The sequence below is a fragment of the Acanthochromis polyacanthus genome, chromosome 3 (genome assembly GCF_021347895.1).
Source record: "Acanthochromis polyacanthus isolate Apoly-LR-REF ecotype Palm Island chromosome 3, KAUST_Apoly_ChrSc, whole genome shotgun sequence".
Lineage (NCBI taxonomy): Eukaryota > Metazoa > Chordata > Actinopteri > Pomacentridae > Acanthochromis > Acanthochromis polyacanthus.
In genome coordinates this window covers 42,690,710-42,705,627 of record NC_067115.1, presented here as the reverse complement: position 1 = coordinate 42,705,627, position 14,918 = coordinate 42,690,710, and the positions used below count along the sequence as shown (strand labels likewise).

At 42.5% G+C, this 14,918-nt stretch overlaps 2 protein-coding genes across 2 annotated transcripts in view; one reads left to right on the top strand and one right to left on the bottom strand.

The window, feature by feature from the left end:
- LOC110972433 (sucrase-isomaltase, intestinal-like) overlaps positions 1–483 on the bottom strand; it is a 63,117-nt gene extending 62,634 nt beyond the window's left edge. Inside the window, 1 exon segment of the mRNA XM_051945875.1 lies at positions 420–483. Coding sequence (XP_051801835.1) covers positions 420–483 — 64 coding nt within the window.
- LOC110972432 (zinc finger protein 391-like) overlaps positions 1–14,918 on the top strand; it is a 240,306-nt gene that overhangs the window by 109,289 nt on the left and 116,099 nt on the right. The gene's annotated exons all lie outside the window — the stretch shown is intronic.

Here is a 14,918-nt window from a genome sequence, read left to right as displayed (position 1 = left end):
TCTTGGTTATCTTTGTAACTATGACCACAGCTCTTTTAACTAACATGAGGCCTGTGCTCATTTGCCGTCTCCAGTTAGACAGATGTATGTCTCTGCAGTGATTTTTGTTAGTTTTGAAAAGCCACAAATGCAATGTATCTTGACCAATAAGGGTGTCATAAAATGTCTTGTTCTGAAGAGAAATGACATTTAAAAAATCATGTTTTGTAGCTTATTTTGAAGGACTTATTGACTTGATTATCATTAGACAATTAGGAAAGGAAAGTTTGGTGCCTGTCATCTTGAACTATGATTCTTTTTTTTTTTAGTTTACACCTACAATAGATCCAAACAACATGAAAAGTGTTTAAATGGGGTTAAATGTTTAAGTTTGAAGTTAACATGTTCAAAAATACAGTATGTGTGTGTAGTTCACCTACCCTCTTTAGTGACAGATGGTTGTGTGGCAAACAGAATTATCAAAGTCAGGGCCGCTGCTGTCATCAATAAGAAAAGGACGATGAGGGTCACCTCCAACCGTGAAAACCGTCTTTTCCTCATCTAACACACAAAAACAAATGCACACACACATACATATACAGAGTGATTACAAAGGCCAACATCATTAACACCCATTAATGACACCAAGTTTACTGAAGGCAAGGTCTCAAAGGTCCAAAAACTTCCCTGCTTAATGAGGCCCATTGGCTGGATACGTATACATACGAATGCACAAAAACTATATATATGTAAACACATATCTGGCATACACATATTTTCCTTGCATTATCCTTGGATTCTGCAAAAGCCTTAGAAAGCTGAGAGAAGCACTGAAATCATAGAGCTAGGTAAAGAGGACGGGATAAAAAATAGAAACTTTGGAAAATACTTGACAAAATTGTCCGACAGGTTGAGTCTAGTATTTGCAAAGGCACCCATCATATCACTCAAGCAATTAGGCTTCACTCCACTATACTGCTGGAGACAAAAACAAGGTGAATGTCTGTATGACTGTGTGGGTATGTGTCTATTTGGGTGGGTGAGAGGCTTATAGCCATCCTGCCTAATGTGCTGTGAAGAGCAGGTGAGGGCATAGAGAGAGGCCGAGAGCCAAACACGTGCATGCCCCAGTGTGTTTGCAATCAGCTGCACATCATAGAGAAGCACACAGAAACGCCGACAACAACCCAGTCTCATAGCAAATTGTGACATAGTCACGTTGGTCCACAATGCAAAACGTTACAATCTCACAATTTGGGCCTGAAAATTGTGAGATTCTCACGTTTTTTCCCCCAATTCTTTTCTATGGGTCTGACGAAGGGTCACGTGACTGCTTGCTGCAGGCTTCTCAAAATAAAAACATGGCGGCCATTCCTTTTATTTTCCGTGGAAAATGCATTATTTTAAGATAGTTTGGACAGAAAAAAACATTTTGATGACATTTTTAGCGAGAAATATATATAAAACGTTCACATTATCCATTCAGTTATTGGAAATCATCTTTGGTTTGGTTTGTTTTTACGCTGAATTTCACGTCACGGCATTAAATTGTGACAGCGTCACATTTTATACCGTTATGCTGGTTGATTAGTATGGAGTAATAGGAGTGCCAAATCAAAATATAAATAAATAAATGTGGAAATATAAAGAGAAATAAATAAATAAATAAATGTGGAAATATAAAGAGAAATAAATAAATAAATAAATGTGGAAATATAAAGAGAAATAAATATATAAATAAATAAAAAGGAAAATTTTGTCTTTGCTTTTACCTTTTCTGTTTTTTCCTTTTATTTATTTACTAACCCTATCATGTTAAAATTCAGGCCTTAGGGAATACCTTATGCCTGTTTGTGTGAAACTTTATTCATTACCTTTTTTTGCCTACTTTATTGTGTCTTTAGCGTGTTTATGGTTCCTCATATATAAAGAGTATATATATTTCGTAATAATGAGGAGAGCAATAATGATATTTTTCTCTGTAGATGTTGTGGTATTTGTTGTTGCTGTAGTTGTGTTGCTATGCTGGTGTGTCATTAACTCCCTGAAGTAGTTTCTAGTTGCTCCAGTCATGTTTTAACTCCCCCTGGGCTCATTGTTTTTACTGCAATATAAAGTTGTGTGCCTCTATGAAAACAGCACAACCATGGATAGAAGTATAGAGAACTCAAAAAATGCACTTTGTGTGGGATGGATGGATGGATGGATGGATGGATGGATGGATGGATGGACAAAACAAACAATGAACACCGGACCATGATGTATGGATTGTACTTTATTTCATGTGGGAAAAAGTATTTAATAGGCTGCATAAACACACCCACCAGGAAATTACATCAATTTGTTGATCATCTAATTAATCGAAATCCAAAATATAAAAAAAACCTGATGCTTTTGTAGGGAGCGAGCGATAACATCCGGATTGTCTCAAAAATGGGGAATATTGAAAACTTTAAAATAAAACTAAAAGAGCATTATGTAGCACAAAATTTTAGTTATTAGTTTAGTGGGTTGCTTGGGAATAGAAATTTGTAAAATACAATAATTCATTAAATTAAATCTTAAACTTAAATGTAGTGACTGTAATGTCACTACAGCAAGATAGTTTTAATTATACATATATATTGTGAATATTACCAATAGCAAGGATGTAAGGTTTGGTGTTTTACTGTTTATGTGATTTATGATATGGTTGGTTTCTGAGGTAGATTATTCTTTAATTATTACTGTTAGGCCATGGTATCTTTGAAGAAGAAAATTTTATTTTTATAATTCAAAGTGGGAGTATTATGTGTTGTATGCTTTTGGTTAGTACAAGTTTTGTGATGTTATTTGTATTGTATACGTGTATTTTTGTATGTATTGTTTATGTATTTTGTAATTTGATTTATATGTATTTTGTGTACATGTTGCTTTTTGGTGTTGTCACAAATGAAATTATGAAGACCCCAGGAAGAATAGCTGCTGCTTTGCAAAAGCTAATAGGGGTTCTTAATAAAACAAACAAACAAACAAACTGATGTGAAGTTCTTTATATGTGGGCAATGTGTCTTTATTGGTTAAAAGACAGGACATTGTAATTGTAAGATGTCATTGATTTACACCTGTATTTTGTGCTTCATGGCGCTAGGTGTGCTGTTTGCATGTTGGACATTGTTTTACACAGACACCACTGAAGAAGAAAGGTGCCGCAAGTGCTGCACTTTGTTCTCCCGTGTTTTCTCGACAACGGTCAGAAAGCGGACAGCAGGAAAGGTTAACAATAGATATCGTCAGTAACTACACAAATATGTTAAGAGCTCAGATAACGACACAATGTAACGAATAAATACAATAACATATAGACCTACGTCGTTTGGTTTAGCCCGTGGATGCTTCCTTAGCAGCCACCACAGCAACGATGGAAGCGTCCTTAGCAACGACCAACTGTGCGCTGACTGGTGTATGGATGAGCTCAACAAATGATTGCGGTCCTCTGCTCTGCCTTTGCCCTCTTCATGTTCTTCACCACCAGGGTCATCCTACACACCACCATCCTATGCTGTCTGGCTACAATCTCACCTACCACTACTTTGCAGTCACTGATCTCCTTCAGATTGCACCGTCTACACAAGATGTAGTCTACCTGTGTGTTCCTACCTCCACTCTTATAGGTCACCCTATGTTCCTGCCTCTTCTGGAAGAAAGTATTCACTACAGCCATTTCCATCCTTTTTGCAAAGTCAACCAACATCTGTCCTTCTGCGTTCCTCTCCTGGATACCAAACCTCCCCATGACCTCATCATCTCTGTTTCCTGCACCAACATGTCCATTGAAGTCTGCACCAATGACAACTCTCTCACTTCTAGGGATGCTCTGCATCACTTCATCAAGGTCCAACCAGAATTTCTGCTTCTCCTCCAGCTCACATCCTACTTGTGGAGCATACCCACTAACAACATTGAACATCACACCTTCAATTTCTAGCTTCAGGCTCATCACTCGATCTGACACTCTTTTACCTCCAGGACATTCCTAACAAGCTCCTCCTTCCTACTCCATTTCTCTTCCTATCTACACCATGATAGAACAATTTGAACCCTGCTCCTAAACTTCTAGAAAAGATGGCTTTGAACATCCATTTCTTGCAGGTCTGTATCTTTTACAAGAAGGATTTTTGAACGCAATATTGATGCATCATTATCATATGTTGAACCCACTAGCATCTCAGCAATAAACATTATTCAACATCATATTTTAAATCATTGCGTACCATCAAGAAACGCTATAATCGACACCGTAGAGATTTTTAAAATTTGCTGTAGAGCATAATTGCTGTAATATGAGACAAAGATTGTTAGTTTTTGAGTTGAACTGCTAGACAGCCATCTCTGCAGTCTTACCTTGGCTCTCTCCAGTGGTCAGGGCGAAGTGATTGGAGTTCAAGCGTGATTGCACCTTATAGTCCACAGGATGTCTTGTGGTCACGTGGACTTGCCACTCCTTTACTGCTTAGTGTGTATGTGCGCCCATGTGAGTTTTACAGTCTCAGCGTTCCTATCTCAAAGCCATAAAATGAGACAACTACATCCTAAAATCCCCATATCAGCTTGTAGTCAAGTTCATTAAAATAAGATAAGATAAGATAGACTTTATTAATCTCACAAAGGAGAAATTTACCGTTACAGGGCTCTTAGAAACAAAAAACAGAGGAGTGCAAAAGTCACGAAAGTGCAAGAACAAGATAATAAATATTGCACCTAATAACAACTACACAGTAGTGTTATATAGTCTGATGGCATATAGTCTTATGTCATTTTGTTGGAATTTTTTGAAGAATTGCAAAACTATACATTTTTGGAAAGGTTATTGTCTCAGGAATCAGAAAATTAATGTTTGCATTTGCTCAGATGTGTATATGGTGACCATATTGGAATTAACAAAATGGTCACCATAAAATGTGTATTTTTGCATATCGTGGCTTCTAAATGAGATGAAACGTTGATTTTAATGTCTAAACCTACATTTTCAGGGTCAAGGAATCCAATGGTCCAAGTTATTGTTTCATATTTTTTAGATTATCCCATTGAAGAAATCATAAACCCAAACTACCATATCTGTAAAAAAAAACAAAAAAAACAACACATCCCAGACAGTCAGACAGATACTAACACAGACTTGTTTTAATTGAGATTTCTTTCAACTTTTTGTCTTTGAACAACCATTTTAAACAGCTTGACATAATCATTGACAGTCTTTATGCATCATCGTAATCATCATCATCATCATCACTATGGTGTATCAGAGCATGAGAATCTTCATCGTTCTGGCAGTGGCTGCTGCACTGACACATGTCAGTACAGGCTAAGTCCTTTGCTTTGCAGGAACATCTGCCAGAAGAGCACTCTGATCTACACCTGCATTGGACCATCTCAAGGATGGCCTTTGGTGATGGGAGGACATCTGTGGTCGTTGGTTTCAGCAATCCATCCATTTGTTTGTGGTACCCATTCTGCAGGGGATCCAGCTGTGGCTCCTGCTGAGCAATGACTGCTTGTGCCCATGTCCTTGTTTGGACATGGACTCTCAAAATGTGCTGTTTCAGAGCCCCAGGTGTTGGAGGGAGCTTGTCACCTTCTGCTTTATGCTTGCAGAACAGATGCCATCGCAGTTCAGGGATTTTTTGATGTTAATACCTTTAAGTGAGTAAGCTGCACATACAAAGGACTCCAGTGTTGACTGCATTCCTTCCGTCACTTCTGCTTCATCTAAAAGCATCTGTAGAGCATTGATAACCTCCTCATCTGTTCTGAGGTAGACCTGCAGCCAAGTTGCCTTGCCTATACGGAGAACCTTCCTGTGTTGTCGGCCCCAGTGAAAGCATGGAAGGCTGGCAAAGCCATGGCTCTTTCTTTACCAAGAGCTCGCCACAGTGGTTCAATGTGCACAACACCAGAGGCCATAGACATGGACGTTTTCTTCAGCAAGAGGTGATAGTTTTGCTGTGACTAGCACTAAAACATCCGTATCTGGGGAGAAAAATACTAACTCTGCATCCGGTGGGTTTCGCTGTGAAGCCAGCACAGCCTGGTGGATCAGCAGTGTGGCTGCTTCTTCATGATTATTTTCCTCAAAGACCAGGTCTTTGTTGCTCCTAGTGTATCCAGAAGCAGATGTGATGATCAGATTTGAGGATCCACTGTTGTACTCTAGAATTTTGGCAGCAAGATAGTCAGTGAGATCAGCTTTTGTCTTGTCATGGGACAGGAACTTGCTCATTGGGATGTGTTTGATGTTAGTGTCATCCCTGACTTGATACTGAATAGAAGCTTTTCCTTGTCTTCGTTTATCTCTGGTTGCACTCTTCAGAGAATCTGCCCTGTATGTGTCAAACACAAGGATGATTTCATCGTAATCTTGTGTCATTTGCATCAGTCTGTCATTGAAGCAGCCACTCAGATCCTTGACTGTCACTACTGTCACTAGTTTTTTGCTCAGCTTCTGCACAAGAACCATGCCATCCACCAGTGCTATCTTCCGACTTAGCTGATCAGAAGTGTGATCGGCAAAACTTGTATCTGTTGCATCTTGGTGGCTTGAAGTTCCAGTTTGAGGAGGCAGGTCTTCATGGGACATGTCTTCTCCCAGCTTCTTAAGCAGATGGATTCAGGGGCGGACTGGGGGTAACAGTGGCCCGGGAGACATGGACACACCGGCCCACTTCATGCATGGTGTGGCAACCAACCAGCCAGCAACACAAGTTTCATGTTCCTGAGTTCCTCGCTGAAAAAAGAAGCAATTCTACCATAATCGTATAATAATAATTAACCTTAAGCTTTCAGTAGCTTACTGTAAAATAATTGCAGATATATTGTGATTTTATAGCATGTTGATACAATAGAATTTAGCTTACCTATTTGCCAGCCTGTTAGTGACACCACCTGTCTATACCACGAGTAAACCACGAGAGGGCAACTTAATTACAACAATAAGTTTATTTCACAAAGTTTGTTTTATTTAAAAATAGATGAAAATATAGATGTAATATTATTTCTATATATATTATAGATAAATAACAAACTACACAGCAAGCAACTATACAAACAACTATATACAATGTGATAACTTATCCTTTATATAAAATAACAACTATACAGCAACTATACAAACAACTATATACAATGTGATAACTTATCCTTTATATAAAATAACAACTATACAGCAACTATACAAACAACTATATACAATCATGTGATAACTTATACTTTAAATAAAATAACAACTATGCAGCTACTGTACAAACAACTGTATACAATATAAAACTTATAGTTAGTTATACCTTAACCTTTGTCAGTCAGTTACTCGTCCCACTAATGCTGCTAGTGCTTGTGCCTGGGATGGAAAGTTCTGGACTCTTTCCAGAAACTTCTCCCGAGCGACCGCCAAATAAATCAGTTATTTTCATGCTCGTTGTTGCATGGTCTTGAAGGGATTTTCTCCTTTTGTCCCTCAGCTTCTCAGCGCCACCTTTTCGTTTTTGGGATTTTTTTTCCATATTTTGCACCGACTCGCATCCATCCAAAGTTGCCGTTGGATGCCCGTCTCGTCTGTGTGTGATTGACAGGTGACAGCAGCTGCAGAGTGAGGGAGTGGGTGGGACTTAAAGCTGCTGTCCGGAGTTTCCGTTTGTTTTCAATTTATGTATCATTTTTTAACAAAGCTTAAATGTGTTAGTCTAGTTCGATACTATAATATAAAGTTAGTATAACGCGATAAGAAAATTTATTCCTGAGCTCCGCCTTCCTCTCATAGACCCCCATGTTATTCCAAAAAGTGCCGGTTGCTGCCGACCAATCAAGTTCGAGCTTCAGCTTTGTCATGCTGTCAATCAACGGTTACGCGCACAGCAAGCAAGCCCATGCAGAGGTGGGCGAGCTACGCACTACGCAACCGCGCGCACATTTGTTTTGCTTGTGGAGGAGAGAGCATCAGGGCTCAGCAACTTCCAGAAAGTTACCAATCCCACGGCTTGTCAGGCCAAGAGACTGCAGGACGTTTTTTGGCTCGGGGTGCTCACGTCGCTCCCCGACCACAGCCTCCATAGCCCGCCTGGCGGCTTCGTTTAGATGCCCGACCTCTGGAGGAAGATGTTGGGGCGTCTGGGACATACTCTTCGTCAGAGGAGTCATGCAATTCTGAACTCTAGATAGAAATAAATAAACAATCTAACACATATACACGCGTAAATGCACTAAGTTTGATAAACAACGTCATCGAGAGGGATACACGAGTGTAATCACATATTGAAACTTTACTCGTTCGTCCTAGCAGATTCATGTTATTTTGGTATTAGGACAAGTTAGACTCAATACAGCATTCTAACGTAATTCCTTTATTATTTACTAAATGTACTAAATGCAGAAGAGGGGAAAACAGCAAAACAGGCCATATGCTGCAGCACTCCGGGCACTTCTCTCATGTACTGCGCGCGTGCACAAATAAAGGGGCGAAATCAGAGGGAGGGAGGGTGGGACCAACAGCGTTTTGGGAGACGCTGCGATTCAAACTCCGGACAGCAGCTTTAACTGCCGCAGGGTTGAAATGTGATTGGCTATCAGCAGCAATCACAGGTAAACCAGCCTATGGTATCAGGAGCTGTCCAGCTGTCAGCCCAGCCTCCTTGTGGAGCGGACCATAGCGCTGTTGGCGATGTCGCGCTAGACTTTTTTTTTCTCGTGGTCCGACCGGCCCACAGCCGCATCGGCCCACCGGGGATATGCCCGGTATCCCCGAACGTCAGTCCGCCCCTGGATGGATTAACTTGGACTTATCAAGACATGGAAAAATTGTTCCATCAGGAGCAAACAGTGCCCTTGGTGTGAGAGTGAATTCATAGTTTTGGAGAAATAACCACATCAGGTCATTTTGTATATGTCATGCATCTGAAGGTTGATAAAATAAAATGTTAAAAAAATGTTTAAGCTTTATAACTTGAACCAGTGGATTCCTTGACCCTGAAAATGTAGGTTTAGACATTAAAATCAACGTTTCATCTCATTTAGGAGCCAGGATATGAAAATACATACATTTTATGGTGGCCATTTTGTTAATTCCAATATGGCCGCCATATACACATCTGGGCAAATGCAACATTGTTTTTCTGATTCCTTAGACAATTACCTTTCTGAAAATGTATAGTTTGCAATTCTTCAAAAAAATTCCCACAAAGTTATAATCAATACATAAGGAACCTGACTATTGTTTAAACTAACTCCACTATCACATTTGAATTCACAGCAATAATGAGGACAAGAGTGGGTGTGCTTATGGTTATTTGGTTATAACTGACCAAAAGATTTTATATCCTTGTTGTTTCATACAAGCACCTATGCAGAATGACTGAGCTTTACCCTCTCATGAACACATCATTACTTGTCTTGAACTGGCTTGGCAATAGTTAGTTAAACAGTTGTTGCAGAAATAAACGACTCACTGCAATACATGAGATTGGAGAGAAAATAGATTTTAATCTTTTGGTAATTCAGACTCACAATCAGAATGCGGTTTATTGCCAAGTAGGTTTTTTACACTTACAAGGAATTTTCTATGGTGCTCTTGGTGCAGGTACAATAAAATAGTAAGTAAGCAATATGAGAAATACTGATAAAATAGACAGGTATGTACAGTTCCTACGCAGTAGTAATTAATCTGGTCAACAGAGCTGATTTGCAGTGGCACGGGCAGTGTTCATCAGCGATGCAGCAGAGGGGAAGAAGTTGTTCTTGTGGCGAGAGGTTTTAGTCCTGATGGAGCGCAGCCTCCTCCTGAGGGGAGGGGTTCAAAAAGTTTGTGTCCAGGGGGAGAGGGGTCGGCCAAGATCTTGGCTGCCCGCCTTAAAATCCTAGAGGTGTGCAGATCCTGGAGAGATGGCAGGTTACATCCGATCACCTTCTCAGCCGAGCGGATGATGCGCTGCAGCCTGCTCTTGTCCCGAGCGGGTGGCTGCAGGGTACCAGACGGTGATGGAGGAGGAGAGGATGGACTCTATGATGGCCGTGTAGAAGTGCACCATCATAGTCTTGGCAGGTTGAACTTCTTCAGCTGCCTCAGGAAGTACATCCTCTGCTGTGCCTTCTTATTTATGGAGGTGATGTTCATCTCCCACTTCAGGTCCTGGGAGATGATGGATCCCAAAAAGCGGAAAGACTCCCCGGTGAGTACTGTGGAGTCTGAGAGCTTGATGGGAGCAGGGGGGGCTGTGTTCCTCCTGAAGTCCACCACCATCTCCACTGTCTTCTGGGCGTTGAGCTGTAGGTTGTTCCGGCTGCACCAGGTCACCAGGTTGTCTACCTCCCGTTTGTAAGCAGACTCATCCCCATCAGAGATGAGTCCAGTGAGGGTTGTCTCATCAGCCAAACTTCAGGAGTTTGACGGACTGGTGCCTGGAGGTGCAGCTGTTGGTGTACAGGGAGAATAGTAGTGGAGAAAGAACACAGCCTTGGGGGGAGCCCGTGCTGATTGTCCTTGTCTTGGAGACTTGCTTCCCAGCTTCACATGCTGCTTTCTGTCAGACAGAAAGTCTGTGATCCATCTGCAGGTGGAGGCAGGAACACTCAGCTGGAGGAGCTTGTCCTGGAGCAGGGCAGGGATGACCGTGTTAAAAGCAGAACTGAAATCTACAAACAGATCCTGGCGTAGGTTCCTGCTGAGTCCAGGTGCCGCAGAATGAAGTGGAGAGCCAGGTTGACGGCATCATCCACCGACCTGTTGGCTCTGTAGGCGAACTGCAGGGGGTCTAGAAGAGGGTCTGTGACGGGCTTTTAGGTGAGGAAGCACAAGGCGCTCAAAGAACTTCATCACCACAGAGGTCAGAGCGACAGGTCTGTAATCATTAAGTCCAGTGGGTCTTGGGTTCTTCGGGACAGGGATAATGGTGGAGGTCTTGAAACAGGCTGGAATGTGGCATGTCACCAGTGATTCATTAAAGATGTCAGTGAAGACTGGAGACAGATGATCAGCACAGTGTTTCAAAGGTGGAGGGGGAGACAGAGTCAGGTCCTGCTGCTTTGCGGGGGTTCTGCTTCTTGAATAGCCTGTTAATCTCTCTCTCCTGTATAGTGAGCTGGGTCTCTGGACTGGGGGGCTCTGGAGTTGGAGGTGTGAGGTGTGGGATGGGGTCGTCAAGCTGGCCTTTGAAGAGGTGAGTTGGAGATGTGAGGTGCGGGATGAGACGCCCAGCTGTCCATTGCCTTTCAAAGCGACAGTAAAACTCGTTCAACTGGTTTGCCTGGCGTAGGTCGTTAGTGGAGTGGGGAGACAATGACTTGTAATTGGTTATTTTTTTTCAAGCCTTCCAGACAGAGGCGGAGTCGTGAACAGAGAACTGTTGTTGAAGTGACTCCGCGTACTGCCGTTTAGCAGCTCTCACTGCTTTCTCAAAATCACATTTAGCTGCTCTGAAGCTGTCTCTGTCCTACTTTTGAACGCCCTTTCTTTCTTCAGCCTGAGTGATCTGAGCTTTAGCGGTGAACCAGGGTTTGTCGTTGTTGTAACTCACCGTAGTGCGTGAAGTAACACAGCTGTCCTCACAGAAGCTGATGTATGACGTCACCGCGTCTGTGTATTCGTCCAGGCTGTTGGTGTAAGTCCTAAAAACATCCCAGTCTGTAGAGTCCAGCATGCTTGTAGTTTCCCACTGCTTCGCTGGTCCACTGTTTTGATGTCCTAATCACAGGTTTGCAGAGTTTTAACCTCTGCCTGTAAGCAGGAATCAGATGGATCATAACGTGGTCAGACTCTCCAGCGGAGCAGGGCACGGCATGAAAAGCGTGTCTTAACGGTGGTGTAGCAGTGATCCAAGTGTTCTCCTCCCTGGTGGGGCATTTAATAAACTGTTTATATCTGGGGAGTTCGTGAGAGAGATTTCCCAGATTAAAGTCGCCAAGGACAATAATTAGAGAGTCCGGGTTTTTTCGCTCTACACGTTGAATCTGATCGGCGAGGGTACGCTGGGCCTCCTGTGCGCAGCCAGCTGGTGGAATGTAAAACACCGATCAGAATGAATGAAGCGAACTCACGGGGCGAGTAGAATGGCTTGCAGTTAATGATGAGAGATTCCAGGTCGGCTGAACAGTATTTCTGGATGTAAAAGCAAATCCCTCCGCCTTTCCTCTTACAGAGAGGTCCGCTTGTCGATCCGCTCTGATAATTTGGAACCCCGCAGCTGGAGCGCAGAATCCGGTGTATTTTCACACAGCCAGGTCTCCGTGAAGCAGAGGGCAGATGAGGATGAGAGGTCTCTATTTTTACCAACCGTAGTTGAAGTTCGTCCATTTTGTTGCCCAGAGATCGCATGTCGGACAGAAAAAATTCCCGGCAGTGGAGTACGATGACCGCGCCGGCGAAGACGCACCAGTGCCCCGGCTCTTCTCCCCCTCTTCCGCGGCGTCGCAGCAGCATAGTGTTGGCCAGGGTCAGCACACCTCTGACCAGAATGTCCATAAATCCTCAGATGATGCCATGAAGTGGGAGTTAGATCCGTTGGGGTTGTAGCCCTGATGTTTAGGAGTTCATCTCTGGTGAAAGACCTCCTGTTGCATGGCAAAAACTAAAACTATTGAACAAAACAAGAGCGCACAGAGCCACTGAGGCAGCCGTCTGTGGCGCCATCTGGTGACAAAAAATGCTCATGTGATCAAAATTCAATTTTTTTACTATAATAGTATTGCATAGCAGAAGTCAGGACAGCTTAATGTAGTAGCTGTCAGTTCAGCATTGTAACTTCATATGTTTGATCACATGCAGATAATGCACTTGGACTCTGTTGTTGATTTATTCCACTCTGCACAAGCATGACAAACTAGATTGTTAAAGGTTTTTTTTTTTTTTTTTTGTCTGCAAGTCCGCTCAAAAATGACACCAACCACTCATGGTGTCATTGCTTAAGCTTCATGTGCAACTTTTTTTCTTCTTTGTGACTGTGACCATTACCGGCCCTCATGGCAAATTAACCTATCATGTTTATTTCAAGCTGTTTCCTACATTATGCCATTGAGGGCTGTGCACACCCAAGTGAAACATAAAACAAACACAGGACAGACAGAAAGGTGAGGCATAGACAGTGTTCTAAGAGAAAAGGTGCATTTTATTTGTTTGTGCTCTTTAATTCACACCTTAAAACCAGTTACAAATCTAAAACCCTTCACAAACACCTAATACGACAAAGTCCCAACTGGATCAATCATGAAGATGTCAGGAGGCCACAAGAAGGATAGATAGAGCAGAGTGAGATCCACAGACACTAACCCAGCAACCTCCACTGACTCAGCAACCAGAGGAACAAACTCTATTGAGTTTTGGTAGGTGCCAGTGTGGTGGGTCTGGCATGCATGAAAACCTCCACCAAAAGGAGGGAGCTGTCCCCTCCAGCCCAAGGAGGTCCACCCAGCCCCCCGCAGGAGCCACCAAGCGGAGACCCAGCCCAGGAGCCCGGAGCGACCCCCCCCGACACAGCCAGAGCCCCAAGGCCCACGCAGCAGGACGGGCCATAGCGGACCCCCACGGCGCCCCAACCGGCCCACAGCCCCACTTCCCCCACGACCACCCGCCCCCGCCCCCCCCACCGTCCCACCCCCGCCACCCACCCACGCCACCCCCCCTCCCCCACCATGCTGCCCACCCACAACCCACCCCAACACCCCCCCCCCCCCCCCCACCAGAAGTCTGGTTCCGGAGATATAGATAGATCTGACTCCCATTTAGAGATAGGTAAATGTATTGTATCAGTGCTTAAGAGTAACTTATATATTTTAGAGAGGGTTTTAGTTGTTGTTGGAGAAAGCTTTATGATTGCTTCAGCTAATGCCGGCGGCCGGAGCGTGCTTTGAAGTGTTGGGATTCTTTTCTTAATAATATTTTTAACTTGTAGATAATGTAAAAAATTCCCATTTTTTGTTTTGTATTTTTGAAGCAAGTTTGTATATGACATGAACGTATTATCTGAAAAGAGGTGGTGGAGATGTGTGATTCCATTCTGCTCCCAAACAGCTAAATGGAGCGGCTGATTGTTAACTTGAAAATCAGGGTTGTACCAAATGGGAGAAAACTTACAGGGCTCCCATTTAGAGTTTGCAATTTCTAATGCCTTCCACCAAGCGGTCAAGGTGGAGGAAATCATTGGGTTTTTAAAACAGTTATGTCGTTTGATGGATGTTGTAATAAAGAGTATGTCTGAAAGTCTGATGCTATTGCAATCCTTCTGTTCTAATTCTAACCAACAGTTGGCATCTACGGTAGGTTGTGTCCATAGAATAAGATATTGTAGCTGGTTAGCTAAATAATACTGCATAAAATTTGGTGCTTCTAGACCTCCTTCGGATTTACTTTTCTGAAGAGTAGATAGACTGATTTTTGCTTTTTTATTATTCCAGTAAAATTTTGTGATAGCCGAGTCCAGCGACTGGAACCAGTTGGACGTTGGTTTGAATGGAATCATTGCAAAGAAGTAATTTATTTTTGGTAGGATTTTCATTTTGATAGTAGCTATTCGTCCCATAAGAGATATAGGGAGATTGTTCCAGCGCTGTAGGTCATTGGTGATGTTATCCAGTAATGGGGAAAAATTTAAGTGAGCTAATTCAGATAATTTAGGTGAAATTTTTATGCCTAAGTATTTTAAGTTGCCTGTAGGGAAAGAGTAGTGAGGGTCCTGGTCTGCAGGATTCCATGAATTTTCTGTGATCGGAAGTAATGTTGATTTTGTCCAATTTATGGAATAATCTGATAACTCTGAAAATTTAGTTATTAAATTAAATACTTCCCTTAATGAAATAGCCGGTTCTTCTAAATAAAGTAATATATCATCTGCGTATAAATTAATTTTGTGTTCTGTTGCCCCAGAGCGGATTCCTTGGATCCTGACATCCTGGCGCACAGCTGTTGCCAACGGCTCAATGAATAT